Here is a 26,990-nt window from a genome sequence, read left to right as displayed (position 1 = left end):
TATTATACCGTCATCCATGTATATATCGGTATGATCTTATATAGGTGCTGTATTATACCGTCACCCATGTATATATCGGTATGATCTTATATAGGTGCTGTATTATACCGTCATCCATGTATATATCGGTATGATCTTATATAGGTGCTGTATTATACTGTCATCCATGTATATATCAGTATTATCTTATATAGGTGCTGTATTATACCGTCATCCATGTATATATCGGTATGATCTTATACAGGTGCTGTATTATACCGTCATCCATGTATATATCGGTATGATCTTATATAGGTGCTGTATTATACCGTCATCCATGTATATATCAGTATGATCTTATACAGGTGCTGTATTATACCGTCATCCATGTATATATCAGTATGATCCTATATAGGTGCTGTATTATACCGTCATCCATGTATATATCGGTATGATCTTATATAGGTGCTGTATTATACCGTCATCCATGTATATATCGGTATGATCTTATATAGGTGCTGTATTATACCGTCATCCATGTATATATCAGTATGATCTTATATAGGGGCTGTATTATACCGTCATCCATGTATATATCAGTATGATCTTATATAGGGGCTGTATTATACCGTCATCCATGTATATATCAGTATGATCTTATATAGGTGCTGTATTATACCGTCATCCATGTATATATCAGTATGATCTTATACAGGTGCTGTATTATACCGTCATCCATGTATATATTGGTATGATCTTATATAGGTGCTGTATTATACCGTCATCCATGTATATATCAGTATGATCTTATACAGGTGCTGTATTATACCGTCATCCATGTATATATCAGTATGATCCTATATAGGTGCTGTATTATACCGTCATCCATGTATATATCAGTATGATCTTATATAGGTGCTGTATTATACCGTCATCCATGTATATATCAGTATGATCCTATATAGGTGCTGTATTATACCGTCATCCATGTATATATCGGTATCGGCCATTGATGGATGTTTTTGTTCCGCAGGTCCGGCAGTGTGAAGAACCATTGGCATGAAATTTACTACTTTGTGGAGAGTCTTACTGAAAAATTCACAAGGTTTGTATGAAGTGCGGATGATAACACCGTATAGACACAACAATGGGCGGTATTTATATCCTCCTCAATAGGACCCCAGGGACCCTCACCAGACAGCAGAAGTCAGGTGGGCACATGGCTGGGGTGACATTACATTTGTATTGTCTGTGAAGGTCCAAATAATTTCAGGACTGACCCAGACAAATAATAATGTCTCTTTAATGGGCGGAGTTCATAGGGCACCTGATATCAATGACCTGCCTTAAAGGGGTACTCCACTGCAAAGGATAGGGGATGAGATGCCTGGTCTTGGGGACCCTGTTGATGGGGCCCCTGCGATCTCCTGCAGGACACGGCGTTCTAAACAAACGCTGTGTTCCTGCAGTGGTCGTGAAGTCACAGCCACACCCCTTGTTATGCCACGCCCCTCCATTCATGTCACAACTAAGCCCCCTCCCATAGACATGAATGGAGAAGCTTAGTTGTGACATCACGATCACGGCATCCAGCTCCAAGCGTTCCAAACAAAACTTTCAGAACACCGGAGTACCCATTTAATCCCATGTAGCCTGACTATGACTGGTGCCTCGGGGTCATCGGTGGTCCGCACTCTTTTTCCGGTCCTTCATTAAAGGGGTACTCCTCCCTTAGACATTTTATCCCCTATCCAAAGGATAGAGAATAAGATGTCAGATCGTGGGACTCCCACCACTGGGGACCCCCGTGATCTCCCTGCTGCTTTGGCCGTGCCGTGCTCGTCACAGCTACGCCCGTGACATCGTGAGCCTCCGCGAAGTTCGCTCCATTCACCGGATGTCTGGGGTGCCACACCCGAGATTGAGTGGGTCCCCACTGGCGGTACCCCCATGATCAGACATCTTATCCCCTATCCTTTGGATAAGATTTCTAAGGGCGGAGTACCCCTTTAATGGTGTGCTCCACTGGGCATTCTAGGAAGAAGTAATATGCAAAGTAGCTCAATCACATGACCTTTTCAGGTAGTTTTCTCACTCTATCGCTGATAAGGTTCCGTCACGTTGTGGCCTCCTTGACCGTTCCATCACGTTGCGATGTTCTAGAAAGGTTGAATCTTAGTAAAATGGTGACAGTGGAGGCTCCTGGGGCTTTATGTTGGAGTTTGGCCAAATATGTTAGTCAAAAGTTGTCCAAGTCGCCAGCGTTGGTGGGATTGACTGTGACTGTCACTATTGACTGTGTCATCTAAAGGAGTAAAGCCCTTCCCTCCTCAGGGGGTGTGCATACGTCCTGCATATTTCCTACACTGCCGTGCGCGGCACATGGAATCGGTCACAGAAACCAGCTGCCAATCACAGCTGGGATCCCCCCGCAGCTGCTGAGATCGAAATCTCGCTGGTCTCGACAGCATTAACCCCATACATGGCGTGATCAGTCCTGATAAGGGCATCTATAGGATTGACAGGGGGAGAGGGATACTTTAAAGAAAAATATCCTATTGGCTGTGGCATCTAAGGGGTTAACTAGCCAGAATAGGAGTTATTGTGACCATTGCTGTATATTACTGACTGCTGAAGGTGCGGGCTCAGCTACTTGCACTGGTTTTTCCCACCTGTGATAGTCTGGTCAGTCCCAAGAGTATTACCTTGAAAAAATATCCTATTGACTGTGGCATCTAAAGGGTCAAATAGCCATAATAGGAGTTATCACAGCCAATGCAGAAGGTTATCAACTGTATATTACTGACTGCTGATGGTGCGGGCACAGCTTACTGCGGTGTTCCTCCTAACTGTGATGGTCTGGTCAGATCCAAGAGTACAAAAACAATATCCTATTGATTGTGGCATCTAAGGGGTCAAATAGCTATAATAATAAGTTATTGTGGCTATTGCAGCAGGTTGTCAGCTGTATACTACTGACTGCTGATGGTGCGGCCTCAGCTACCTGCACTCGTCTTTCCCACATGTAAGAGTCTAGTCAGTTCAAAGAGTAGTACCTTGAAAACAATATCCTATTGACTGTGGCATCTAAGGGGTTAACTGGCCAGAATAGGAGCTATCACAGCCAAGCCGCTGCCAGACAGCTCTTCCCTTTGTACACACTCGTGGTGTATATGTTGGGTTTGTCTAATCCTGTGATTTTTTTTCCTCTCCGTCCAGCCCTATGCTCAGGATGTCCTTTATTGTCTTCTCCTCCCGGGCGACCTCCATCTTGGACTTGACAGAGAAGAGGTAAAATCCTTGTATGTTTGTGGAGTTTACGCAATCTACCGCAACCTATCACAATCTACAGACCGAACCTTTTAATAGAATGAACCAGATCGCTACCCTACCGGCGGACCTGTCATTTCCTATTCCAACCAGTGTGCCTTCAGCTGTTGCAGAACTACAACTCCCAGCATGCCCGGACAGCCATTGGCTGTCCGGGCATGCTGGGAGTTGTAGTTTTGCAATATCTGGAGGCAGTTTGATTGGGAAACACTGGCATAGACAGGGAAAGGCTCTATCTAATTCTCCCTAATCTTTCCCTGGATTTTCCCCTAAACTAAACTAACAGCAAACTAAATCCCAACGGCTGTCCTGGCATGCTGGGAGTTGTAGTTTTGAAACAGCTGGAGGCACGTATTGGTTGGGAAACACTGGCATAGATAAACAAAGGAAAATACCCCAACTAATTCTCCCTAATCTTTCCCTGGATTTTCCCCTAAACTAAACTAACAGCAAACTAAATCCCAACGGCTGTCCTGGCATGCTGGGAGTTTTAGTTTTGAAACAGCTGGAGGCACGTATTGGTTGGGAAACACTGGCATAGATAAACAAAGGAAAATACCCCAACTAATTCTCCCTAATCTTTCCCTGGATTTTCCCCTAAGCTAAACTAACAAAGTAAACTAAACCCCAAAGGCTGTCCGGGCATGCTGGGAACTGTGGTGTGGCAACAGCTGGAGACACCCTGGTAGGGAAACACTGATCTGTGCAATGTAGAGATAAACCTTAAACCTGACAACTTACAGACGCACTTTTTACACTGTGCGAACACGACCCAAAAGTGTCATAGTCGGGGGGAGGGGGGGGGCTGGCATGTGACTTTTTTCAATTATCTGCTGCATGCATTTTTTTTCTCCCAGAAAGTAGGTGGGGCTTAGCTGGATGGGAGTGGCCTCCCTGGCCCAGCAAATTTACTATAATTCACACAAGAAAATTGCCGTTAATTGTAGTGGAAATGAGATTCATAGATTGTGGTGGACGGTGAAGTCAAAGATGCATCAAATTTATTAGGAAGTTTTCAGAGGTTAATAAATTTGAGGCATCTTTACTCAACACATTTCCTATTATGACCCCCACATAAGATGCTGGTCTTTAAAGGGGTACTCCAGGATAGGGGGTAAGTGTCTGTTCTCAGGGGTCTGGCGATCTCCAGAATGGGGCGCCGTATATCCCCGCTGCATAGGGCGGTGGGGTCAACATGTGCTCCATGCACTGGAGATACGGGTACAGCACTACATGCACTTGTTCTGGAGGTAGGGGATACATTTTACAGTGCTGGAGTACCCTTTAATAAATTCCCCCCCAGATGTCCCTTCCTCTGTGTTTTTTTTGGGGGGGTTCCCCAGGCTCCTTATTGTCTTTGTCCCTTTCAGAGAGAAGATTCAGCACGGGCTCCAGCGGCTCCAAAAAGAGGTCCCCGGAGGCGACACCTTTATGCAAGAAGGATTTAAATTGGTAAACAAAGTTGTCAGATCTATAAACCCGGATAATATAATAATACGATGTAATGGGTGGGACTTAGAGGGGCTGTCCAATCAGAAAGGCTATCTTCACCTGTATAATTGATAAAGTTATTTTACTTTCTCTCTGGGTCTTTTATGTTTTCTTTTCACCGTTGATGAAACTGTTCCTGTGTACAGGACACTCTAGCTAGGAATTCAGCCAACTCTATCTCCAATATGTGGGAGGTTTTATAGTGAAAAAAGTGTAGTGGGAAGGAAATACAGTTGGCTGAATTTCCAGTTACAGTGTGTCTTCTAAGAGACTTCCTGTCTCCTTGTACAGGACACTCTATCTGGGTATTCAGCCAACTCTATCTCACTCCCGATATGTGGGAAGGGATAGAGTCTAAAAAATGTAGTGAGAGGGACATAAAGTTGGCTGAATTCCCAGCTAGAGAGTTCTGTAAGGGACTTCCTTTTCCTGTGTACAGGAAACTCTTGCCAGGAATTTAGCCAACTCTATCTCCCTCCAGTAATAGTCAAAAAATGTAGTGGGAGGGAGATAGAGTTGGCAACATTCCTGGCTAGAGTATCCTGTAAGGGAATTCCTTTTCCTATGTACAGGACACAATAGCTAGGAATTCAGCCACCAGAGGGAGTGGCTGAATTCCCATCTAGAGTGTCATATACACAGGAACAAGAGTTCCCTGACAAGTTGTTCACCAGAGAGGACACTGGTCTGAAGACAACACGGAAAGTAAGTATGAAGGACCCCAGAGAGGGTTAATAAAGTCAATGTAGAGCGTGAAAGCTCCTGGATAGATGTTATGGTGTCCTACAGATCCTGACTGATCCTGATTGTTTCTTACAGGCGAACAAGCAGATCATCGAGAACAGCGGGAGTAAGTCCTCTCTACTATTCCTTACAGCGCCTTTTGTGTCAGCTCTGCTACATCTCAGGGTCTCACTGTATATCCAGAGAATCTACACTAATAATACAGGTCTTCAGGCCCCACTACACATATGTACAGACACACGTAGCGATCTCTGTTACTGCGCACATTATGGCGCAAAGGGTGGAACCATACAGAGCGCTGTCCTGACGTGAGATTCAAGGCATCGCCATATTTATCACATGACATTGGACCATCTAATAAATTTGGCGCACGTGCACATTACCACCACATAAATGAAAGGTATAGAACAATCGTTTCCCTGCCGCGCCCTGATAAATCCCCGTTATCTATTGTCCCCTCAGGTAACAGCGCCGCAAGTATCATCATAGCGCTCACCGATGGCGAACTGCAGCAAAACCAGTTCTACTACGCCGAAAAGGAGGTACGAGGACTCACTCACTCTGACACTCACTCACTCTGACACTCACTCACTCACTCTGACACTCACTCACTCACTCTGACACTCACTCACTCTGACACTCACTCACTCTGACACTCACTCACTCTGACACTCACTCCCTCTGACACTCACTCACTCTGACACTCACTCACTCTGACACTCACTCACTCTGACACTCACTCCCTCTGACACTCACTCCCTCTGACACTCACTCACTCTGACACTCACTCACTCTGACACTCACTCACTCTGACACTCACTCCCTCTGACACTCACTCGCTCTGACACTCACTCACTCTGACACTCACTCACTCTGACACTCACTCACTCTGACACTCACTCTGACACTCACTCGCTCTGACACTCACTCGCTCTGACACTCACTCGCTCTGACACTCACTTACCCTGTCTGTCTCTTATTGTTTGTCACTTTATTATATGGTACTTTTGTCCAAAATTGCACATAAAAAAACCCTGGGACTGGGGCCAGATGTTAGTTGTCCTCAGTGATCAGCGGCTCCTCTCAGGATTGTCCTCAGTGATCAGCGGCTCCTCTCAGGATTGTCCTCAGTGATCAGCGGCTCCTCTCAGGATTGTCCTCAGTGATCAGCGGCTCCTCTCAGGATTGTCCTCAGTGATCAGCGGCTCCTCTCAGGATTGTCCTCGGTGATCAGCGGCTCCTCTCAGGATTATCCTCAGTGATCAGCGGCTCCTCTCAGGACTGTCCTCAGTGATCAGCGGCTCCTCTCAGGATTATCCTCAGTGATCAGCGGCTCCTCTCAGGATTGTCCTCAGTGATAAGCGGCTCCGCTCAGGATTGTCCTCAGTGATCAGCGGCTCCGCTCAGGATTGTCTTCAGTGATCAGCGGCTCCTCTCAGGATTGTCCTCGGTGATCAGCGGCTCCTCTCAGGATTGTCCTCGGTGATCAGCGGCTCCTCTCAGGATTGTCCTCGGTGATCAGCGGCTCCTCTCAGGATTGTCCTCGGTGATCAGCGGCTCCTTTCAGGATTGTCCTCGGTGATCAGCGGCTCCTCTGAGGATTGTCCTCGGTGATCAGCGGCTCCTCTGAGGATTGTCCTCGGTGATCAGCGGCTCCTCTGAGGATTGTCCTCGGTGATCAGCGGCTCCTCTGAGGATTGTCCTCGGTGATCAGCGGCTCCTCTCAGGATTGTCCTCGGTGATCAGCGGCTCCTCTCAGGATTGTCCTCAGTGATCAGCGGCTCCTCTCAGGATTGTCCTCAGTGATCAGCGGCTCCTCTCAGGATTGTCCTCAGTGATCAGCGGCTCCTCTCAGGATTGTCCTCAGTGATCAGCGGCTCCTCTCAGGATTGTCCTCGGTGATCAGCGGCTCCTCTCAGGATTATCCTCAGTGATCAGCGGCTCCTCTCAGGACTGTCCTCAGTGATCAGCGGCTCCTCTCAGGATTATCCTCAGTGATCAGCGGCTCCTCTCAGGATTGTCCTCAGTGATAAGCGGCTCCGCTCAGGATTGTCCTCAGTGATCAGCGGCTCCGCTCAGGATTGTCTTCGGTGATCAGCGGCTCCTCTCAGGATTGTCCTCGGTGATCAGCGGCTCCTCTCAGGATTGTCCTCGGTGATCAGCGGCTCCTCTCAGGATTGTCCTCGGTGATCAGCGGCTCCTCTCAGGATTGTCCTCGGTGATCAGCGGCTCCTTTCAGGATTGTCCTCGGTGATCAGCGGCTCCTCTGAGGATTGTCCTCGGTGATCAGCGGCTCCTCTGAGGATTGTCCTCGGTGATCAGCGGCTCCTCTGAGGATTGTCCTCGGTGATCAGCGGCTCCTCTCAGGATTGTCCTCGGTGATCAGCGGCTCCTCTCAGGATTGTCCTCGGTGATCAGCGGCTCCTCTCAGGATTGTCCTCGGTGATCAGCGGCTCCTCTCAGGATTGTCCTCAGTGATCAGCGGCTCCTCTCAGGATTGTCCTCAGTGATCAGCGGCTTTTCTCAGGATTGTCCTCAGTGATCAGCGGCTCCTCTCAGGATTGTCCTCAGTGATCAGCGGCTCCTCTCAGGATTATCCTCAGTGATCAGCGGCTTCTCTCAGAATTGTCCTCAGTGATCAGCGGCTCCTCTCAGGATTATCCTCAGTGATCAGCGGCTCCTCTCAGGATTATCCTCAGTGATCAGCGGCTCCTCTCAGGATTGTCCTCAGTGATCAGCGGCTCCTCTCAGGATTGTCCTCAGTGATCAGCGGCTCCTCTCAGGATTATCCTCAGTGATCAGCGGCTCCTCCTAATCTCTGTGAGCTTGCTCACCCCAGACTGCCTGCTTCAGTTGTGTATGCAAGTTTATTTCTCAGTCAAGTGTCAAGGAGGTGGGGCTAAGCAGTTTAAGTGCCCCATCCTGTCAATCCTCCACACTTGACCCCACCTCCAGCCCCCTTTTGATTGACAATCAGAGCTCTGTACATAAGTCAAGGAGAGACTGGGAGGCACGTGAGGAGGCATGACAGGCTGTGGCACTTGGGGATCTGGGTTCCGCCTCCTTGGCACTTACCTGAGAAATGAAAGATTATTTTATAAGTTTTGAAACCCCCATCATGTCCAGGTGAGGTGTAGACTGCTGATGTGATTGTTTAGGCTGCTGTATGGCGGTGAGTTATATGACATTTACTATCTATAGGCCGACAGAGCGCGCAGCCTGGGCGCCATTGTTTACTGCGTGGGCGTGAAAGACTTTAACGAAACTCAGGTAAGAACATCTAAGACTACTACACCTAGTATCATTACTACTTCTCCTAATATCATTACTACTACTCCTAATATCATTACTACTACTCCTAATATCATTACTACTACTCCTAATATCATTACTACTACTCCTAATATCATTACTACTACACCTAGTATCATTACTACTTCTCCTAATATCATTACTACTACTCCTAATATCATTACTACTACTCCTAATATCATTACTACTACTCCTAATATCATTACTACTACTCCTAATATCATTACTACTACTCCTAATGTCATTACTACTACTCCTAATGTCATTACTACTACTCCTAATATCATTACTACTACTCCTAATGTCATTACTACTACTCCTAATATCATTACTACTACTCCTAATGTCATTACTACTACTCCTAATATCATTACTACTACTCCTAATATCATTACTACTACTCCTAATATCATTACTACTACACCTAGTATCATTACTACTTCTCCTAATATCATTACTACTACACCTAGTATCATTACTACTACTCCTAATATCATTACTACTACTCCTAATATCATTACTACTACACCTAGTATCATAACTACTTCTCCTAATATCATTACTACTACACCTAGTATCATTACTACTACTCCTAATATCATTACTACTACTCCTAATATCATTACTACTACACCTAGTATCATTACTACTTCTCCTAATATCATTACTACTACACCTAGTATCATTACTACTACTCCTAATATCATTACTACTACTCCTAATATCATTACTACTACTCCTAATATCATTACTACTACTCCTAATATCATTACTACTACACCTAGTATCATTACTACTTCTCCTATCATTACTACTACTCCTAATATCATTACTACTACACCTAGTATCATTACTACTACTCCTAATATCATTACTACTACACCTAGTATCATTACTACTTCTCCTAATATCATTACTACTACTCCTAATATCATTACTACTACTCCTAATATCATTACTACTACACCTAGTATCATTACTACTTCTCCTAATATCATTACTACTACTCCTAATATCATTACTACTACTCCTAATATCATTACTACTACACCTAGTATCATTACTACTTCTCCTAATATCATTACTACTACTCCTAATATCATTACTACTACACCTAGTATCATTACTACTACTCCTAATGCCATTACTACTACTCCTAATGTCATTACTACTACTCCTAATATCATTACTACTACACCTAGTATCATTACTACTACTCCTAATGTCATTACTACTACTCCTAATATCATTACTACTACTCCTAATATCATTACTACTATTGTTATTACTCCTACTCCTAATATCATTACTACTACTCCTAATATCATTACTACTATTGTTATTACTACTACTCCTAATGTCGTTACTACTACCCCTAATATCATTACTACTATTGTTACTACTACTACTCCTAATATCATTACTACTATTGTTATTACTACTACTCTTAATATCATTACAACTACTCCTAGTATCATTACTACTACTCCTAGTATCATTACTACTATTGTTATTACTACTACTCCTAATATCATTACTACTACTACTACTACTAATATTACTACTACTACTATTACTACTACTCCTAATATCATTACTACTATTGTTATTACTACTATTCATAATATCATTACTACTACTCCTAATCTCATTTCCACTATTGTTATTACTACTACTCATAATATCATTACTACTACTCCTAATCTCATTACTACAATTGTTATCACTACTACTCCTAATGTCATTACTACTACTCCTAGTATCATTACCACTACTACTCCTAATATCATTACTACTATTATTACTACTACTCCTAGTATCATCATTATTACTACTACTACTCCTAATATCATTACTACTACTACTACTACTAATATTACTACTCCTAGTATCATTACTACTATTGTTATTACTACTCCTCCTAATATCATTACTACTACTCCTAATATCATTACAACTACTCCTAGTATCATTACTACTACTCCTAGTATCATTACTACTATTGTTGTTACTACTACTCCTAATATCATTACTACTACTACTACTACTACTACTAATATTACTACTACTCCTAATCTCATTACTACTATTGTTATTACTACTCCTCCTAATGTCATTACTACTACTCCTAGTATCATTACCACTACTACTCCTAATATCATTACTACTATTGTTATTACTACTACTCCTAATATCATTACTACTACTCCTAGTATCATCATTATTACTACTACTACTCCTAATATCATTACTACTATTGTTATTACTACTACTCCTAATATCACTACTACTCCTCCTCCTAATATCATTACTACTATTGTTATTACTACTCCTCCTAATATCATTACTACTACTCCTAATATCATTACTACTACTACTACTACTAATATTACTACTCCTAGTATCATTACTACTATTGTTATTACTACTCCTCCTAATATCATTACTACTACTCCTAATATCATTAATACTACTCCTAATATAATTACTACTTGTTATTACTACTACTCCTAATGTCATTACTAATATTGTTATTACTACTCCTAATTTCATTACTACTATTATTCCTACTACTCCTAATATCATTACTACTACTCCTAATATCATTACTACTACTCATTTCATTACTACTATTATTACTACTACTACTCCTAATAGCATTACCTAATAGCATTACTACTGTTGTTATTACTATTACTCCTAATATCATTACTACTATTGTTATTACTACTACTACTCCTAATATCATTACTACTACTACTACTAATATTACTACTCCTAGTATCATTACTACTATTGTTATTACTACTCCTCCTAATATCATTACTACTACTCCTAATATAATTACTACTTGTTATTACTACTACTCCTAATGTCATTACTAATATTGTTATTACTACTCCTAATTTCATTACTACTATTATTACTACTACTCCTAATATCATTACTACTACTCCTAATATCATTACTACTACTCATTTCATTACTACTATTATTACTACTACTACTCCTAATAGCATTACCTAATAGCATTACTACTGTTGTTATTACTATTACTCCTAATATCATTACTACTATTGTTATTACTACTATTCCTAATATCATTACTAATATTGTTATTACTACTACTCCTAATATCATTACTACTATTGTTATTACTACTACTCCTAATATAATTACTAATATTGTTATTACTCCTAATATAATTACTAATATTGTTATTACTACTACTCCTAATATCATTACTACTATTGTTATTACTACTACTCCTAATATCATTACTTCTACTACTCCTAATATTACTACTACTCCTAATATCATTACTACTATTGTTATTACTACTACTTCTAATATCATTACTACTACTCTCCTAATATCATTACTACTCCTCCTAATATTACTACTACTCCTAATATCATTACTACTATTGTAATTACTACTACTCCTAATATCATTACTTCTACTCCTAATATCATTACTACTACTCCTAATATCATTAATACTACTACTCCTAATATTACTACTACTCCTAATATCATTACTACTATTGATATTACTCCTACTGCTAATGTCATTACTACTACTGTTACTACTGCTATACATCCCCATATAGTACATTATGAATCACCGCACCTCCCACGCTCCAGTTTGTGCCGCCTTTAATACTTTTAGCATTGTGAAGACAATTCTGGTATTTTGCATACTGCATATTATTCGGGCACTATATGGTATTATGTGATCTGTGTATGGCATTATTATTTAAGCATTGTATAATAGTATAAACCATTTTAAACCATACAGGAATATTATTTAGACATTGTATGGCAGTATTATTTGTACATCATATGAGAGTATAATTTAGGCATTGTATGATAGTATTATTTAAGCATTGTATGGCGCTATTTATTTTTTGTAACCTAAGTGGGAGTATAATTTAAGGAATTTATGATGGGATTATTTGTATACTGTATGGGAGCATTACTTAGGCATTGTATGGCGGTATTATTTGTACACTATATGGGAGTCTAATTTAAGCATTGTATGGTGGTATTTTTGTGTACTACATAGAAGTATCATTTGCATATTCTATGGAAGTATTATTTGTACATTATATAAGAGTATAATTGAAGCATGGTATGGGGATGTTATTTATGCACTGTAAAGAAGTATAATTTAATCATTTTATGGCAGTATTATGTGTATACTATATGAGAGTACAATTTAAGTATTGTATGACAATATATTTGTATACTATGGAAGAGTATAATTTAAGCATTGCATGGTATTTCTGTAAACTTTATGAAGGTAGTGATATATACCAGTGTATAACAGAGTGATATAACATAGAGTGATATAACATAGAGTGATATAACATAGAGTGATATAACATAGAGTGATATAACATAGAGTGATATAACATAGAGTGATATAACATAGAGTGATATAACATAGAGTGATATAACATAGAGTGATATAACAAAGAGTGATATAACAAAGAGTGATATAACAAAGAGTGATATAACAAAGAGTGATATAACAAAGAGTGATATAACAGTGACATAACATAGTGAGATATAACATAGTGTGATTTTACAAAGAGTGATGTTACATAGTGTGATGTTACATAGTGTGATGTTACATAGTGTGATGTTACATAGTGTGATATAGCATAGTGTGATGTTACATAGTGTGATATAGCATAGTGTGATATAGCATAGTGTGATATAACATAGTAAGATATCATAATATGTTATATCTCACTCTTATATCACACTATGTTATATCACACTAAGTTATGTCACTCTTTGTAAAATCACACTGTTATATCTTACTACTTTATATAGCTCTGTTATATCTCACTAGGTTATATCACACTATGTTATATCTCACTATTCTATATCACATTATGTTAGATCATAATATGTTATACCTCACTATGTTATATAACATAGTGTGATATAGAATAGTGTGATATAACATAGTGTGAGATATAACATAGTGAGATATAACATAGTGTGAGATATAACATAGTGTGAGATATAACATAGTGTGAGATATAATATAGTGAGATATAACATAGTGTGAGGTATAACATAGTGAGATATAACATAGTAAGATATAACATAGTGTGATATAACATAGTGTGAGATATAACATAGTGTGAGATATAACATAGTGTGATATATAACATAGTGTGATATAATATAGTGAGATATAACATAGTGTGATATAATATAGTGAGATATAACATAGTGAGATATAACATAGAGTGAGATATAACATAGAGTGAGATATAACATAGAGTGAGATATAACATAGAGTGAGATATAACATAGTGTGAGATATAACATAGTGTGAGATATAACATAGTGTGAGATATAACATAGTGAGATATAACATAGTGTGAGATATAACATAGTGTGAGATATAACAGTGAGATATAACATAGTGTGAGATATAACATAGTGTGAGATATAACATAGTGTGAGATATAACATAGTGTGAGATATAACATAGTGTGAGATATAACATAGTGTGAGATATAACATAGTGAGATATAACATAGTGAGATATAACATAGTGTGAGATATAACATAGAGTGAGATATAACATAGTGAGATATAACATAGTGTGAGATATAACATAGTGAGATATAACATAGTGAGATATAACATAGTGTGAGATATAACATAGTGTGAGATATAACATAGTGTGAGATATAACATAGTGAGATATAACATAGTGTGAGATATAACATAGTGTGAGATATAACATAGTGTGAGATATAATATAGTGAGATATAACATAGTGTGAGGTATAACATAGTGAGATATAACATAGTGTGAGATATAACATAGTGTGAGATATAACATAGTAAGATATAACATAGTGTGAGATATAACATAGTGTGATATAACATAGTGTGATATAACATAGTGTGATATAACATAGTGTGATATAGAATAGTGTGATATAACATAGTGTGAGCTATAACATAGTGAGATATAACATAGTGTGAGATATAACATAGTGTGAGATATAACATAGTGTGAGATATAACATAGTGTGAGATATAACATAGTGTGAGATATAACATAGTGTGAGGTATAACATAGTGAGATATAACATAGTGAGATATAACATAGTGAGATATAACATAGTGAGATATAACATAGTGAGATATAACATAGTGAGATATAACATAGTGTGAGATATAACATAGTGTGAGATATAACATAGTGTGAGATATAACATAGTGAGATATAACATAGTGTGAGATATAACATAGTGAGATATAACATAGTGTGAGATATAACATAGTGTGAGATATAACATAGTGTGAGATATAACATAGTGTGAGATATAATATAGTGAGATATAACATAGTGTGAGATATAACATAGTGAGATATAACATAGTGTGAGATATAACATAGTGTGAGATATAACATAGTGTGAGATATAATATAGTGAGATATAACATAGTGTGAGGTATAACATAGTGAGATATAACATAGTGTGATATAACATAGTGTGAGATATAACATAGTGTGAGATATAACATAGTGTGATATATAACATAGTGTGATATAATATAGTGAGATATAACATAGTGTGATATAATATAGTGAGATATAACATAGTGAGATATAACATAGAGTGAGATATAACATAGAGTGAGATATAACAGAGTGAGATATAACATAGTGTGAGATATAACATAGTGTGAGATATAACATAGTGTGAGATATAACATAGTGAGATATAACATAGTGTGAGATATAACATAGTGTGAGATATAACAGTGAGATATAACATAGTGTGAGATATAACATAGTGTGAGATATAACATAGTGTGAGATATAACATAGTGTGAGATATAACATAGTGTGAGATATAACATAGTGAGATATAACATAGTGTGAGATATAACATAGTGTGAGATATAACAGTGAGATATAACATAGTGTGAGATATAACATAGTGTGAGATATAACATAGTGTGAGATATAACATAGTGTGAGATATAACATAGTGTGAGATATAACATAGTGAGATATAACATAGTGAGATATAACATAGTGTGAGATATAACATAGAGTGAGATATAACATAGTGAGATATAACATAGTGTGAGATATAACATAGTGAGATATAACATAGTGAGATATAACATAGTGTGAGATATAACATAGTGTGAGATATAACATAGTGTGAGATATAATATAGTGAGATATAACATAGTGTGAGGTATAACATAGTGAGATATAACATAGTGTGAGATATAACATAGTGTGAGATATAACATAGTGTGAGATATAACATAGTAAGATATAACATAGTGTGAGATATAACATAGTGTGATATAACATAGTGTGATATAACATAGTGTGATATAACATAGTGTGATATAGAATAGTGTGATATAACATAGTGTGAGCTATAACATAGTGAGATATAACATAGTGTGAGATATAACATAGTGTGAGATATAACATAGTGTGAGATATAACATAGTGTGAGATATAACATAGTGTGAGATATAATATAGTGAGATATAACATAGTGTGAGGTATAACATAGTGAGATATAACATAGTGTGAGATATAACATAGTGTGAGATATAACATAGTGTGAGATATAACATAGTAAGATATAACATAGTGTGAGATATAACATAGTGTGATATAACATAGTGTGATATAACATAGTGTGATATAACATAGTGTGATATAGAATAGTGTGATATAACATAGTGTGAGCTATAACATAGTGAGATATAACATAGTGTGAGATATAACATAGTGTGAGATATAACATAGTGTGAGATATAACATAGTGTGAGATATAACATAGTGTGAGATATAACATAGTGTGAGATATAACATAGTGAGATATAACATAGTGTGAGATATAACATAGTGTGAGATATAACATAGTGTGAGATATAATATAGTGAGATATAACATAGTGTGAGATATAACATAGTGTGAGGTATAACATAGTGAGATATAACATAGTGAGATATAACATAGTGAGATATAACATAGTGAGATATAACATAGTGAGATATAACATAGTGTGAGATATAACATAGTGTGAGATATAACATAGTGTGAGATATAACATAGTGTGAGATATAACATAGTGAGATATAACATAGTGTGAGATATAACATAGTGTGAGATATAACAGTGTGACATATAACATTGTGCTATATAACATAGTGAGATATAATATAGTGTGAGATATAATATAGTGTTAGATATAACATAGTGAGATATAACATAGTGAGATATAATATAGTGTGAGATATAATATAGTGTTAGATATAACATAGTGAGATATTATATAGTCCTATATAACATTGGGGTCTCATCACATGTCCCAGCAGTGAGGTTACATACAGCGGTGGTGACAATTCCTCCCATCCAGCAGTGACATGGCGCCATCTTCCCTGCTGCTCATTTCTTCCCGTCTTGTACGTTGAGTTTTCACTCCACGTTACATATAATAGATCCTCCAGTCTGAATCCCTGATATGAAGCGGAGGGACAGGAGCGCCGCGGGCGCCGAGATCTACATGGACACCGACAGCATGGAAACAGCCAGACTGTCAGGAAGAGATATCCGCAACGGGAGACTAATATACAGAGGAGCAGCCGGATTATTATTACTGTGGTCACCGCCATATACTGAATTATTACTGTCCTGTGGTCACCGCCATATACTGAATTATTATTACTGTGGTCACCGCCATATACTGAATTATTACTGTCCTGTGGTCACCGCCATATACTGAATTATTACTGTCCTGTGGTCACCGCCATATACTGAATTATTGCTGTCCTGTGATCACCGCCATATACTGAATTATTACTGTCCTGTGATCACCGCCATATACTGAATTATTACTGTCCTGTGGTCACCGCCATATACTGAATTATTACTGTCCTGTGATCACCGCCTTATACTGAATTATTACTGTCCTGTGGTCACCGCCATATACTGAATTATTACTGTCCTGTGATCACCGTCATATACTGAATTATTACTGTCCTGTGATCACCGTCATATACTGAATTATTATTACCGTCCTGTGATCACCGCCATATACTGAATTATTACTGTCCTGTGATCACCGCCATATACTGAATTATTATTACTGTGGTCACCGCCATATACTGAATTATTATTACTGTCCTGTGGTCACCGCCATATACTGAATTATTATTACTGTCCTGTGGTCACCGCCATATACTGAATTATTATTACTGTGGTCACCGCCATATACTGAATTATTACTGTCCTGTGGTCACCGCCATATACTGAATTATTGCTGTCCTGTGATCACCGCCATATACTGAATTATTACTGTCCTGTGATCACCGCCATATGCTGAATTATTATTACCGTCCTGTGGTCACCGCCATATACTGAATTATTATTGTCCTGTGATCACCGCCATATACTGAATTATTACTGTCCTGTGATCACCGTCATATACTGAATTATTATTACTGTCCTGTGATCACCGTCATATACTGAATTATTATTACTGTCCTGTGCTCACCGCCATATACTGAATTATTATTACCGTCCTGTGCTCACCGCCATATACTGAATTATTATTACCGTCCTGTGCTCACCGCCATATACTGAATTATTATTACCGTCCTGTGCTCACCGCCATATACTGAATTATTATTATTGTCCTGTGATCACCGCCATATACTGAATTATTATTATTGTCCTGTGATCACCGCCATATACTGAATTATTATTATTGTCCTGTGATCACCGCCATATACTGAATTATTATTACCTTCCTGTGATCACCGCCATATACTGAATTGTTATTACTGTGGTCACCGCCTTATCCTGAATTATTATTACTGTGATCACCGCCATATACTGAATTATTATTACTGTGATCACCGCCATATACTGAATTATTATTACTGCCCTGTGGTCACCGCCATATACTGAATTATTATTACCGTCCTGTGGTCACCGCCATATACTGAATTATTATTGTCCTGTGATCACCGCCTTATACTGAATTATTATTACCGTCCTGTGATCACCGCCATATACTGAATTATTATTACCGTCCTGTGATCACCGCCATATACTGAATTATTATTACTGTCCTGTGATCACCGCCATATACTGAATTATTATTACCGTCCTGTGATCACCGCCATAAACTGAATTATTATTACTGTCCTGTGATCACCGCCTTATACTGAATTATTATTACCGTCCTGTGATCACCGCCATATACTGAATTATTATTATTGTCCTGTGATCACGCCATATACTGAATTATTATTACCGTCCTGTGCTCACCGCCATATACTGAATTATTATTACCGTCCTGTGATCACCGCCATATACTGAATTATTATTACTGTCCTGTGATCACCACCATATACAGAATTATTATTACTGTCCTGTGGTCACCGCCATATACTGAATTATTATTACCGTCCTGTGCTCACCGCCATATACTGAACTATTATTACTGTCCTGTGATCACCGCCATATACTGAATTATTATTACTGTCCTGTGCTCACCGCCATATACTGAATTATTATTGCTGCCCTGTGATCACCGCCATATACTGAATTATTATTGTCCTGTGATCACCGCCATATACTGAATTATTATTACCGTCCTGTGCTCACCGCCATATACTGAATTATTATTACTGTCCTGTGATCACCGCCTTATACTGAATTATTATTACTGCCCTGTGATCACCGCCATATACAGAATTATTATTACTGTCCTGTGGTCACCGCCATATACTGAATTATTATTACTGTCCTGTGCTCACCGCCATATACTGAACTATTATTACTGTCCTGTGATCACCGCCATATACTGAATTATTATTACTGTCCTGTGCTCACCGCCATATACTGAATTATTATTACTGCCCTGTGATCACCGCCATATACTGAATTATTATTGCTGCCCTGTGATCACCGCCATATACTGAATTATTATTGTCCTGTGATCACCGCCATATACTGAATTATTATTACCGTCCTGTGCTCACCGCCATATACTGAATTATTATTACTGTCCTGTGATCACCGCCTTATACTGAATTATTATTACTGCCCTGTGATCACCGCCATATACTGAATTATTATTACTGTCCTGTGATCACCGCCTTATACTGAATTATTATTACCGTCCTGTGATCACCGCCATATACAGAATTATTATTACTGCCCTGTGATCACCGCCATATACTGAATTATTATTACTGTCCTGTGATCACCGCCTTATACTGAATTATTATTACCGTCCTGTGATCACCACCATATACTGAATTATTATTACTGTCCTGTGATCACCGCCATATACTGAATTATTATTACCATCCTGTGATCACCGCCATATACTGAATTATTATTACCGTCCTGTGGTCACCACCATATACTGAATTATTATTGTCCTGTGATCACCGCCGTATACTGAATTATTATTGTCCTGTGATCACCGCCATATACTGAATTATTATTACTGTCCTGTGATCACCGCCATATACTGAATTATTATTACTGTCCTGTGGTCACCACCATATACTGAATTATTATTACTGTCCTGTGATCACCGCCATATACTGAATTATTATTGTCCTGTGATCACCGCCATATACTGAATTATTATTACTGTCCTGTGATCACCGCCATATACTGAATTATTATTACTGTCCTGTGATCACCGCCATATACTGAATTATTATTACCATCCTGTGATCACCGCCATATACAGAATTATTATTACTGTCCTGTGATCACCGCCTTATACTGAATTATTATTACCGTCCTGTGATCACCGCCATATACTGAATTATTATTATTGTCCTGTGATCACCGCCATATACTGAATTATTATTACTGTCCTGTGATCACCGCCATATACTGAATTATTATTACTGTCCTGTGATCACCGCCATATACTGAATTATTATTACCATCCTGTGATCACCGCCATATACAGAATTATTATTACTGTCCTGTGATCACCGCCTTATACTGAATTATTATTACCGTCCTGTGATCACCGCCATATACAGAATTATTATTACCGTCCTGTGATCACCGCCATATACAGAATTATTATTACTGTCCTGTGATCACCGCCTTATACTGAATTATTATTACTGTCCTGTGATCACCGCCTTATACTGAATTATTATTACTGTCCTGTGATCACCGCCTTATACTGAATTATTATTACTGTACCCTCATGACTACTACTGCTATATATTATCTAAATAATATTGCTACACAATACCTGAATAATACTGCTATACAGTACATGAATAATAATGCTATACAATGCCTGAATAATACTGCTATACAATACCTGAATAATACTGCTATACAATACCTGAATAATACTGCTATACAGTTCCAGAATAATACTGCTATACAGTACCTGAATAATACTGCTATGCAGTAACTGAATAATACTGCTATACAATACCCGAATAATACTGCTATACAATACCTGAATAATACTGCTATACAATACCTGAATAATACTGCTATACAATACCCGAATAATACTGCTATACAATACCTGAATAATACTGCTATACAATACCTGAATAATACTGCTATACAATACCTGAATAATACTGCTATACAATACCTGAAAAATACTGCTATACAGTACCTGAATAATACTGCTATACAGTACCTGAATAATACTGCTATACAATACCCAAATAATACTGCTATACAATACCTGAATAATACTGCTATACAAGACCTGAATAATACTGCTATACAATACCTGAATAATACTGCTATACAGTTCCAGAATAATACTGCTATACAGTACCTGAATAATACTGCTATGCAGTAACTGAATAATACTGCTATACAATACCCGAATAATACTGCTATACAATACCTGAATAATACTGCTATACAATACCTGAAAAATACTGCTATACAGTACCTGAATAATACTGCTATACAATACCCAAATAATACTGCTATACAATACCTGAATAATACTGCTATACAAGACCTGAATAATACTGATATACAATACCTGAATAATACTGCTATACAATACCTGAATAATACTGCTATACAAGACCTGAATAATACTGCTATACAATACCTGAATAATACTGCTATACAGTACCTGAATAATACTGCTATACAATACCCGAATAATACTGCTATACAATACCTGAATAATACTGCTATACAATACCTGAATAATACTGCTATAAAATACCTGAAAAATACTGCTATACAATACCTGAATAATACTGCTATACAGTTCCAGAGTAATACTGCTATACAGTACCTGAATAATACTGCTATACAATACCGGAATAATACTGCTATACAATACCTGAATAATACTGCTATACAATACCTGAATAATACTGCTATACAATACCTGAATAATACTGCTATACAATACCTGAATAATACTGCTATACAATATCTGAATAATACTGCTATACAATACCTGAATAATACTGCTATACAATATCTGAATAATAATGCTATACAATACCTGAATAATGCTGCTATACAGTACCTGAATAATACTGCTATACAATACCTGAATAATACTGCTATACAATACCTGAATAATACTGCTATACAATAGCTGAATATAACTGCTATACAATACCTGAATATAACTGTATACAATACCTGAATAATACTGCTATACAATATCTGAATATAACTGTATACAATACCTGAATAATACTGTTATACAATATCTGAATAATACTGCTATACAATACCTGAATATTACTGCTATACAATACCTGAATAATACTGCTATACAATACCTGAATAATACTGCTATACAAAATCTGAATATTACTGCTATACAATATCTGAATAATAGTGCTATACAATACCTGCATAATACTACTATACAATATCTAAATAATACTAATATACAGTACCTGAATATTACTGCTTTGCAATATCTGAAATATACTGGTTTACACTACCTGAAAAATACTGCTACAAAATACCTGAGTAATACTGCTATTCAATACCTGAATAATACTGTTATACAATATTTAAATAATACTACTTTACAATACCTGAATAATACTGTTATACAATATCTGAATAATACTGCTATACAATACCTGAATAATACTGCTATACAATACCTGAATAATACTGCTATACAATACCTGAATAATACTGCTAAACAATACCTGAATAATACTGCTATACAATACCTGCATAATACTACTATACAATACCTGAATGATACTGCTATACAATACCTCAATAATACTACTATACAATACCTGAGTAATACTGCTATACAATACCTCAATAATACTGCTATACAATACCTGAGTAATACTGCTGTACAATACCTGAACAATACTGCTATACAATACCTGAATAATACTCCCGTACAATATCTGAATAATACTGCTATATAAAAACCTGAATAATACTGCTATACATTTCCTGAATACTGCTGAACAATGCCTGAATAATACTGCTATATAATACCTGAATAATACTGCTATACAATACCTGAATAATACTGCTATACAATACCTGAATAATACTGCTATACAATACCTGAATATTACTGCTATGTAATTCCTGAATAATACTGCTATGTAATTCATGAATAATACTGCTATACAATAACTGAATAATACTGCTATATAAAAACCTGAATAATACTGCTATACAATACATGAGTAATACTGCTATACAATACCTGAATAATACTGCTATACAATACCTGAATATAACTGCTATACAATACCTGAATATTACTGCTATGTAATTCCTGAATAATACTGCTATGTAATTCATGAATAATACTGCTATACAATAACTGAATAATACTGCTATATAAAAACCTGAATAATACTGCTATACAATACATGAGTAATACTGCTATACAATACCTGAATAATACTGCTATACAATACCTGAATAATACTGCTATACAATACCTGAATAATACTGGTATACAATACCTGAATAATACTGCTATACAATACATGAATAATACTGCTATACAATACCTGAATAATACTGCTATACAATACCTGAATAATACTGCTATACAATACATGAATAATACTGCTATACAATACCTGAATAATACTGCTATACAATACCTGAATAATACTGCTATACAATACCTGAATAATACTGGTATACAATACCTGAATAATACTGCTATACAATAACTGAATAATACTGCTATATAAAACCTGAATAATACTGCTATACAATACCTGAATAATACTGCTATACAATAACTGAATAATACTGCTATATAAAAACCTGAATAATACTGCTATACAATACCTGAATAATACTGCTATACAATACCTGAATAATACTGCTATACAATACCTGAATAATACTGCTATACAATACCTGAATAATACTGCTATACAATACCTGAATAATACTGCTATACAATACCTGAATATTACTGCTATACAATACCCGAATAATACTGCTATACAATACCTGAATAATACTGCTGTACAATATCTGAATAATACTGCTATACAATACCTGAGTAATATAGACAGGACCTGTGTATTCATCTTACCGTCTGCTCCACAGCTTTCTACTATCGCTGACAGCCTGGACCATGTGTTTCCGGTGACTGGTGGATTCCAGGCTCTGCATGGAGTTATTGACTCAGTGAGTATACTGTTTATATTGTATATATACCATCAGTGAGTATACTGTTTATACTGTATATATACCATCAGTGAGTATACTGTTTATACTGTATATATACCATCAGTGAGTATACTGTTTATACTGTATATATACCATCAGTGAGTATACTGTATATATACCATCAGTGAGTATACTGTATATATACCATCAGTGAGTATACTGTTTATACTGTATATATACCATCAGTGAGTATACTGTATATATACCATCAGTGAGTATACTGTATATATACCATCAGTGAGTATACTGTTTATACTGTATATATACCATCAGTGAGTATACTGTTTATACTGTATATATACCATCAGTGAGTATACAGTATATATACCATCAGTGAGTATACTGTTTATACTGTATATATACCATCAGTGAGTATACAGTATATATACCATCAGTGAGTATACTGTTTATACTGTATATATACCATCAATGAGTATACTGTTTATACTGTATATATACCATCAATGAGTATACTGTTTATACTGTATATATACCATCAGTGAGTATACTGTTTATACTGTATATATACCATCAGTGAGTATACTGTTTATACTGTATATATACCATCAGTGAGTATACAGTTTATATTGTGTATTTATACCATCAGTGAGTATACTGTTTATACTGTATATATACCATCAGTGAGTATACTGTTTATATACCATCAGTGAGTATACTGTTTATACTGTATATATACCATCAGTGAGTATACAGTTTATATTGTGTATATATACCATCAGTGAGTATACTGTTTATACTGTTTATATACCATCAGTGAGTATACTGTTTATACTGTATATATACCATCAGTGAGTATACTGTTTATACTGTATATATACCATCAGTGAGTATACTGTTTATACTGTATATATACCATCAGTGAGTATACAGTTTATATTGTGTATATATACCATCAGTGAGTATACAGTTTATACTGTATATATACCATCAGTGAGTATACAGTTTATATTGTGTATATATACCATCAGTGAGTATACTGTATATATACCATCAGTGAGTATACTGTTTATACTGTATATATACCATCAGTGAGTATACTGTTTATACTGTATATATACCATCAGTGAGTATACTGTTTATACTGTATATATACCATCAGTGAGTATACTGTTTATATTGTGTATATATACCATCAGTGAGTATACAGTTTATATTGTGTATATATACCATCAGTGAGTATACTGTTTATACTGTATATATACCATCAGTGAGTATACTGTTTATACTGTATATATACCATCAATGAGTATACTGTTTATACTGTATATATACCATCAGTGAGTATACTGTTTATACTGTATATATACCATCAGTGAGTATACAGTTTATATTGTGTATATATACCATCAGTGAGTATACTGTTTATACTGTATATATACCATCAGTGAGTATACTGTTTATACTGTATATATACCATCAGTGAGTATACAGTTTATATTGTGTATATATACCATCAGTGAGTATACTGTTTATACTGTATATATACCATCAGTGAGTATACTGTTTATACTGTATATATACCATCAGTGAGTATACAGTTTATATTGTATATATACCATCAGTGAGTATACTGTTTACCGTATATTGTGTATATATACCATCAGTGAGTATACTGTTTATACTGTATATATACCATCAGTGAGTATACTGTTTATACTGTATATATACCATCAGTGAGTATACTGTTTATACTGTATATATACCATCAGTGAGTATACAGTTTATACTGTATATATACCATCAGTGAGTATACTGTTTATACTGTATATATACCATCAGTGAGTATACTGTTTATACTGTATATATACCATCAGTGAGTATACTGTTTATACTGTATATATACCATCAGTGAGTATACTGTTTATACTGTATATATACCATCAGTGAGTATACTGTTTATACTGTATATATACCATCAGTGAGTATACTGTTTATACTGTATATATACCATCAGTGAGTATACAGTTTATACTGTATATATACCATCAGTGAGTATACAGTTTATACTGTATATATACCATCAGTGAGTATACTGTTTATACTGTATATATACCATCAGTGAGTATACAGTTTATACTGTATATATACCATCAATGAGTATACAGTTTATATTGTGTATATATACCATCAGTGAGTATACTGTTTATACTGTATATATACCATCAATGAGTATACAGTTTATATTGTGTATATATACCATCAATGAGTATACTGTTTATACTGTATATATACCATCAGTGAGTATACTGTTTATACTGTATATATACCATCAGTGAGTATACTGTTATGGTCGCTAGAACAGTCCAGGCAGTGTCTTGGTGCTGAGACCCCCACGAATCACCAGATATATCCGCAAGAA

The 26,990-nt window shown here is 36.6% G+C and overlaps 1 protein-coding gene across 3 annotated transcripts in view; it reads left to right on the top strand.

Annotated features, from left to right (window-relative positions):
* Positions 1-26,990, top strand: part of LOC130281657 (anthrax toxin receptor 1-like) — a 159,947-nt gene that overhangs the window by 90,344 nt on the left and 42,613 nt on the right. For all 3 annotated transcript variants that reach the window (XR_008846068.1, XM_056529108.1, XM_056529109.1), the window contains exons 2-8: positions 1,013-1,084; positions 3,199-3,270; positions 4,680-4,761; positions 5,620-5,650; positions 6,007-6,086; positions 8,746-8,814; positions 24,488-24,568. Coding sequence is in view for 2 of the 3 variants with exons in the window: in XM_056529108.1 (XP_056385083.1) it covers positions 1,013-1,084; positions 3,199-3,270; positions 4,680-4,761; positions 5,620-5,650; positions 6,007-6,086; positions 8,746-8,814; positions 24,488-24,568 (487 nt within the window). In the remaining variant the exon portion in view is untranslated. The remainder of the gene's footprint in view (positions 1-1,012; positions 1,085-3,198; positions 3,271-4,679; positions 4,762-5,619; positions 5,651-6,006; positions 6,087-8,745; positions 8,815-24,487; positions 24,569-26,990) is intronic.

Source organism: Hyla sarda, chromosome 7, assembly GCF_029499605.1.
Source record: "Hyla sarda isolate aHylSar1 chromosome 7, aHylSar1.hap1, whole genome shotgun sequence".
Lineage (NCBI taxonomy): Eukaryota > Metazoa > Chordata > Amphibia > Anura > Hylidae > Hyla > Hyla sarda.
The sequence above is the reverse complement of the archived record's forward strand: the minus strand, read 5'-3'. Positions and strand labels throughout refer to the sequence as shown.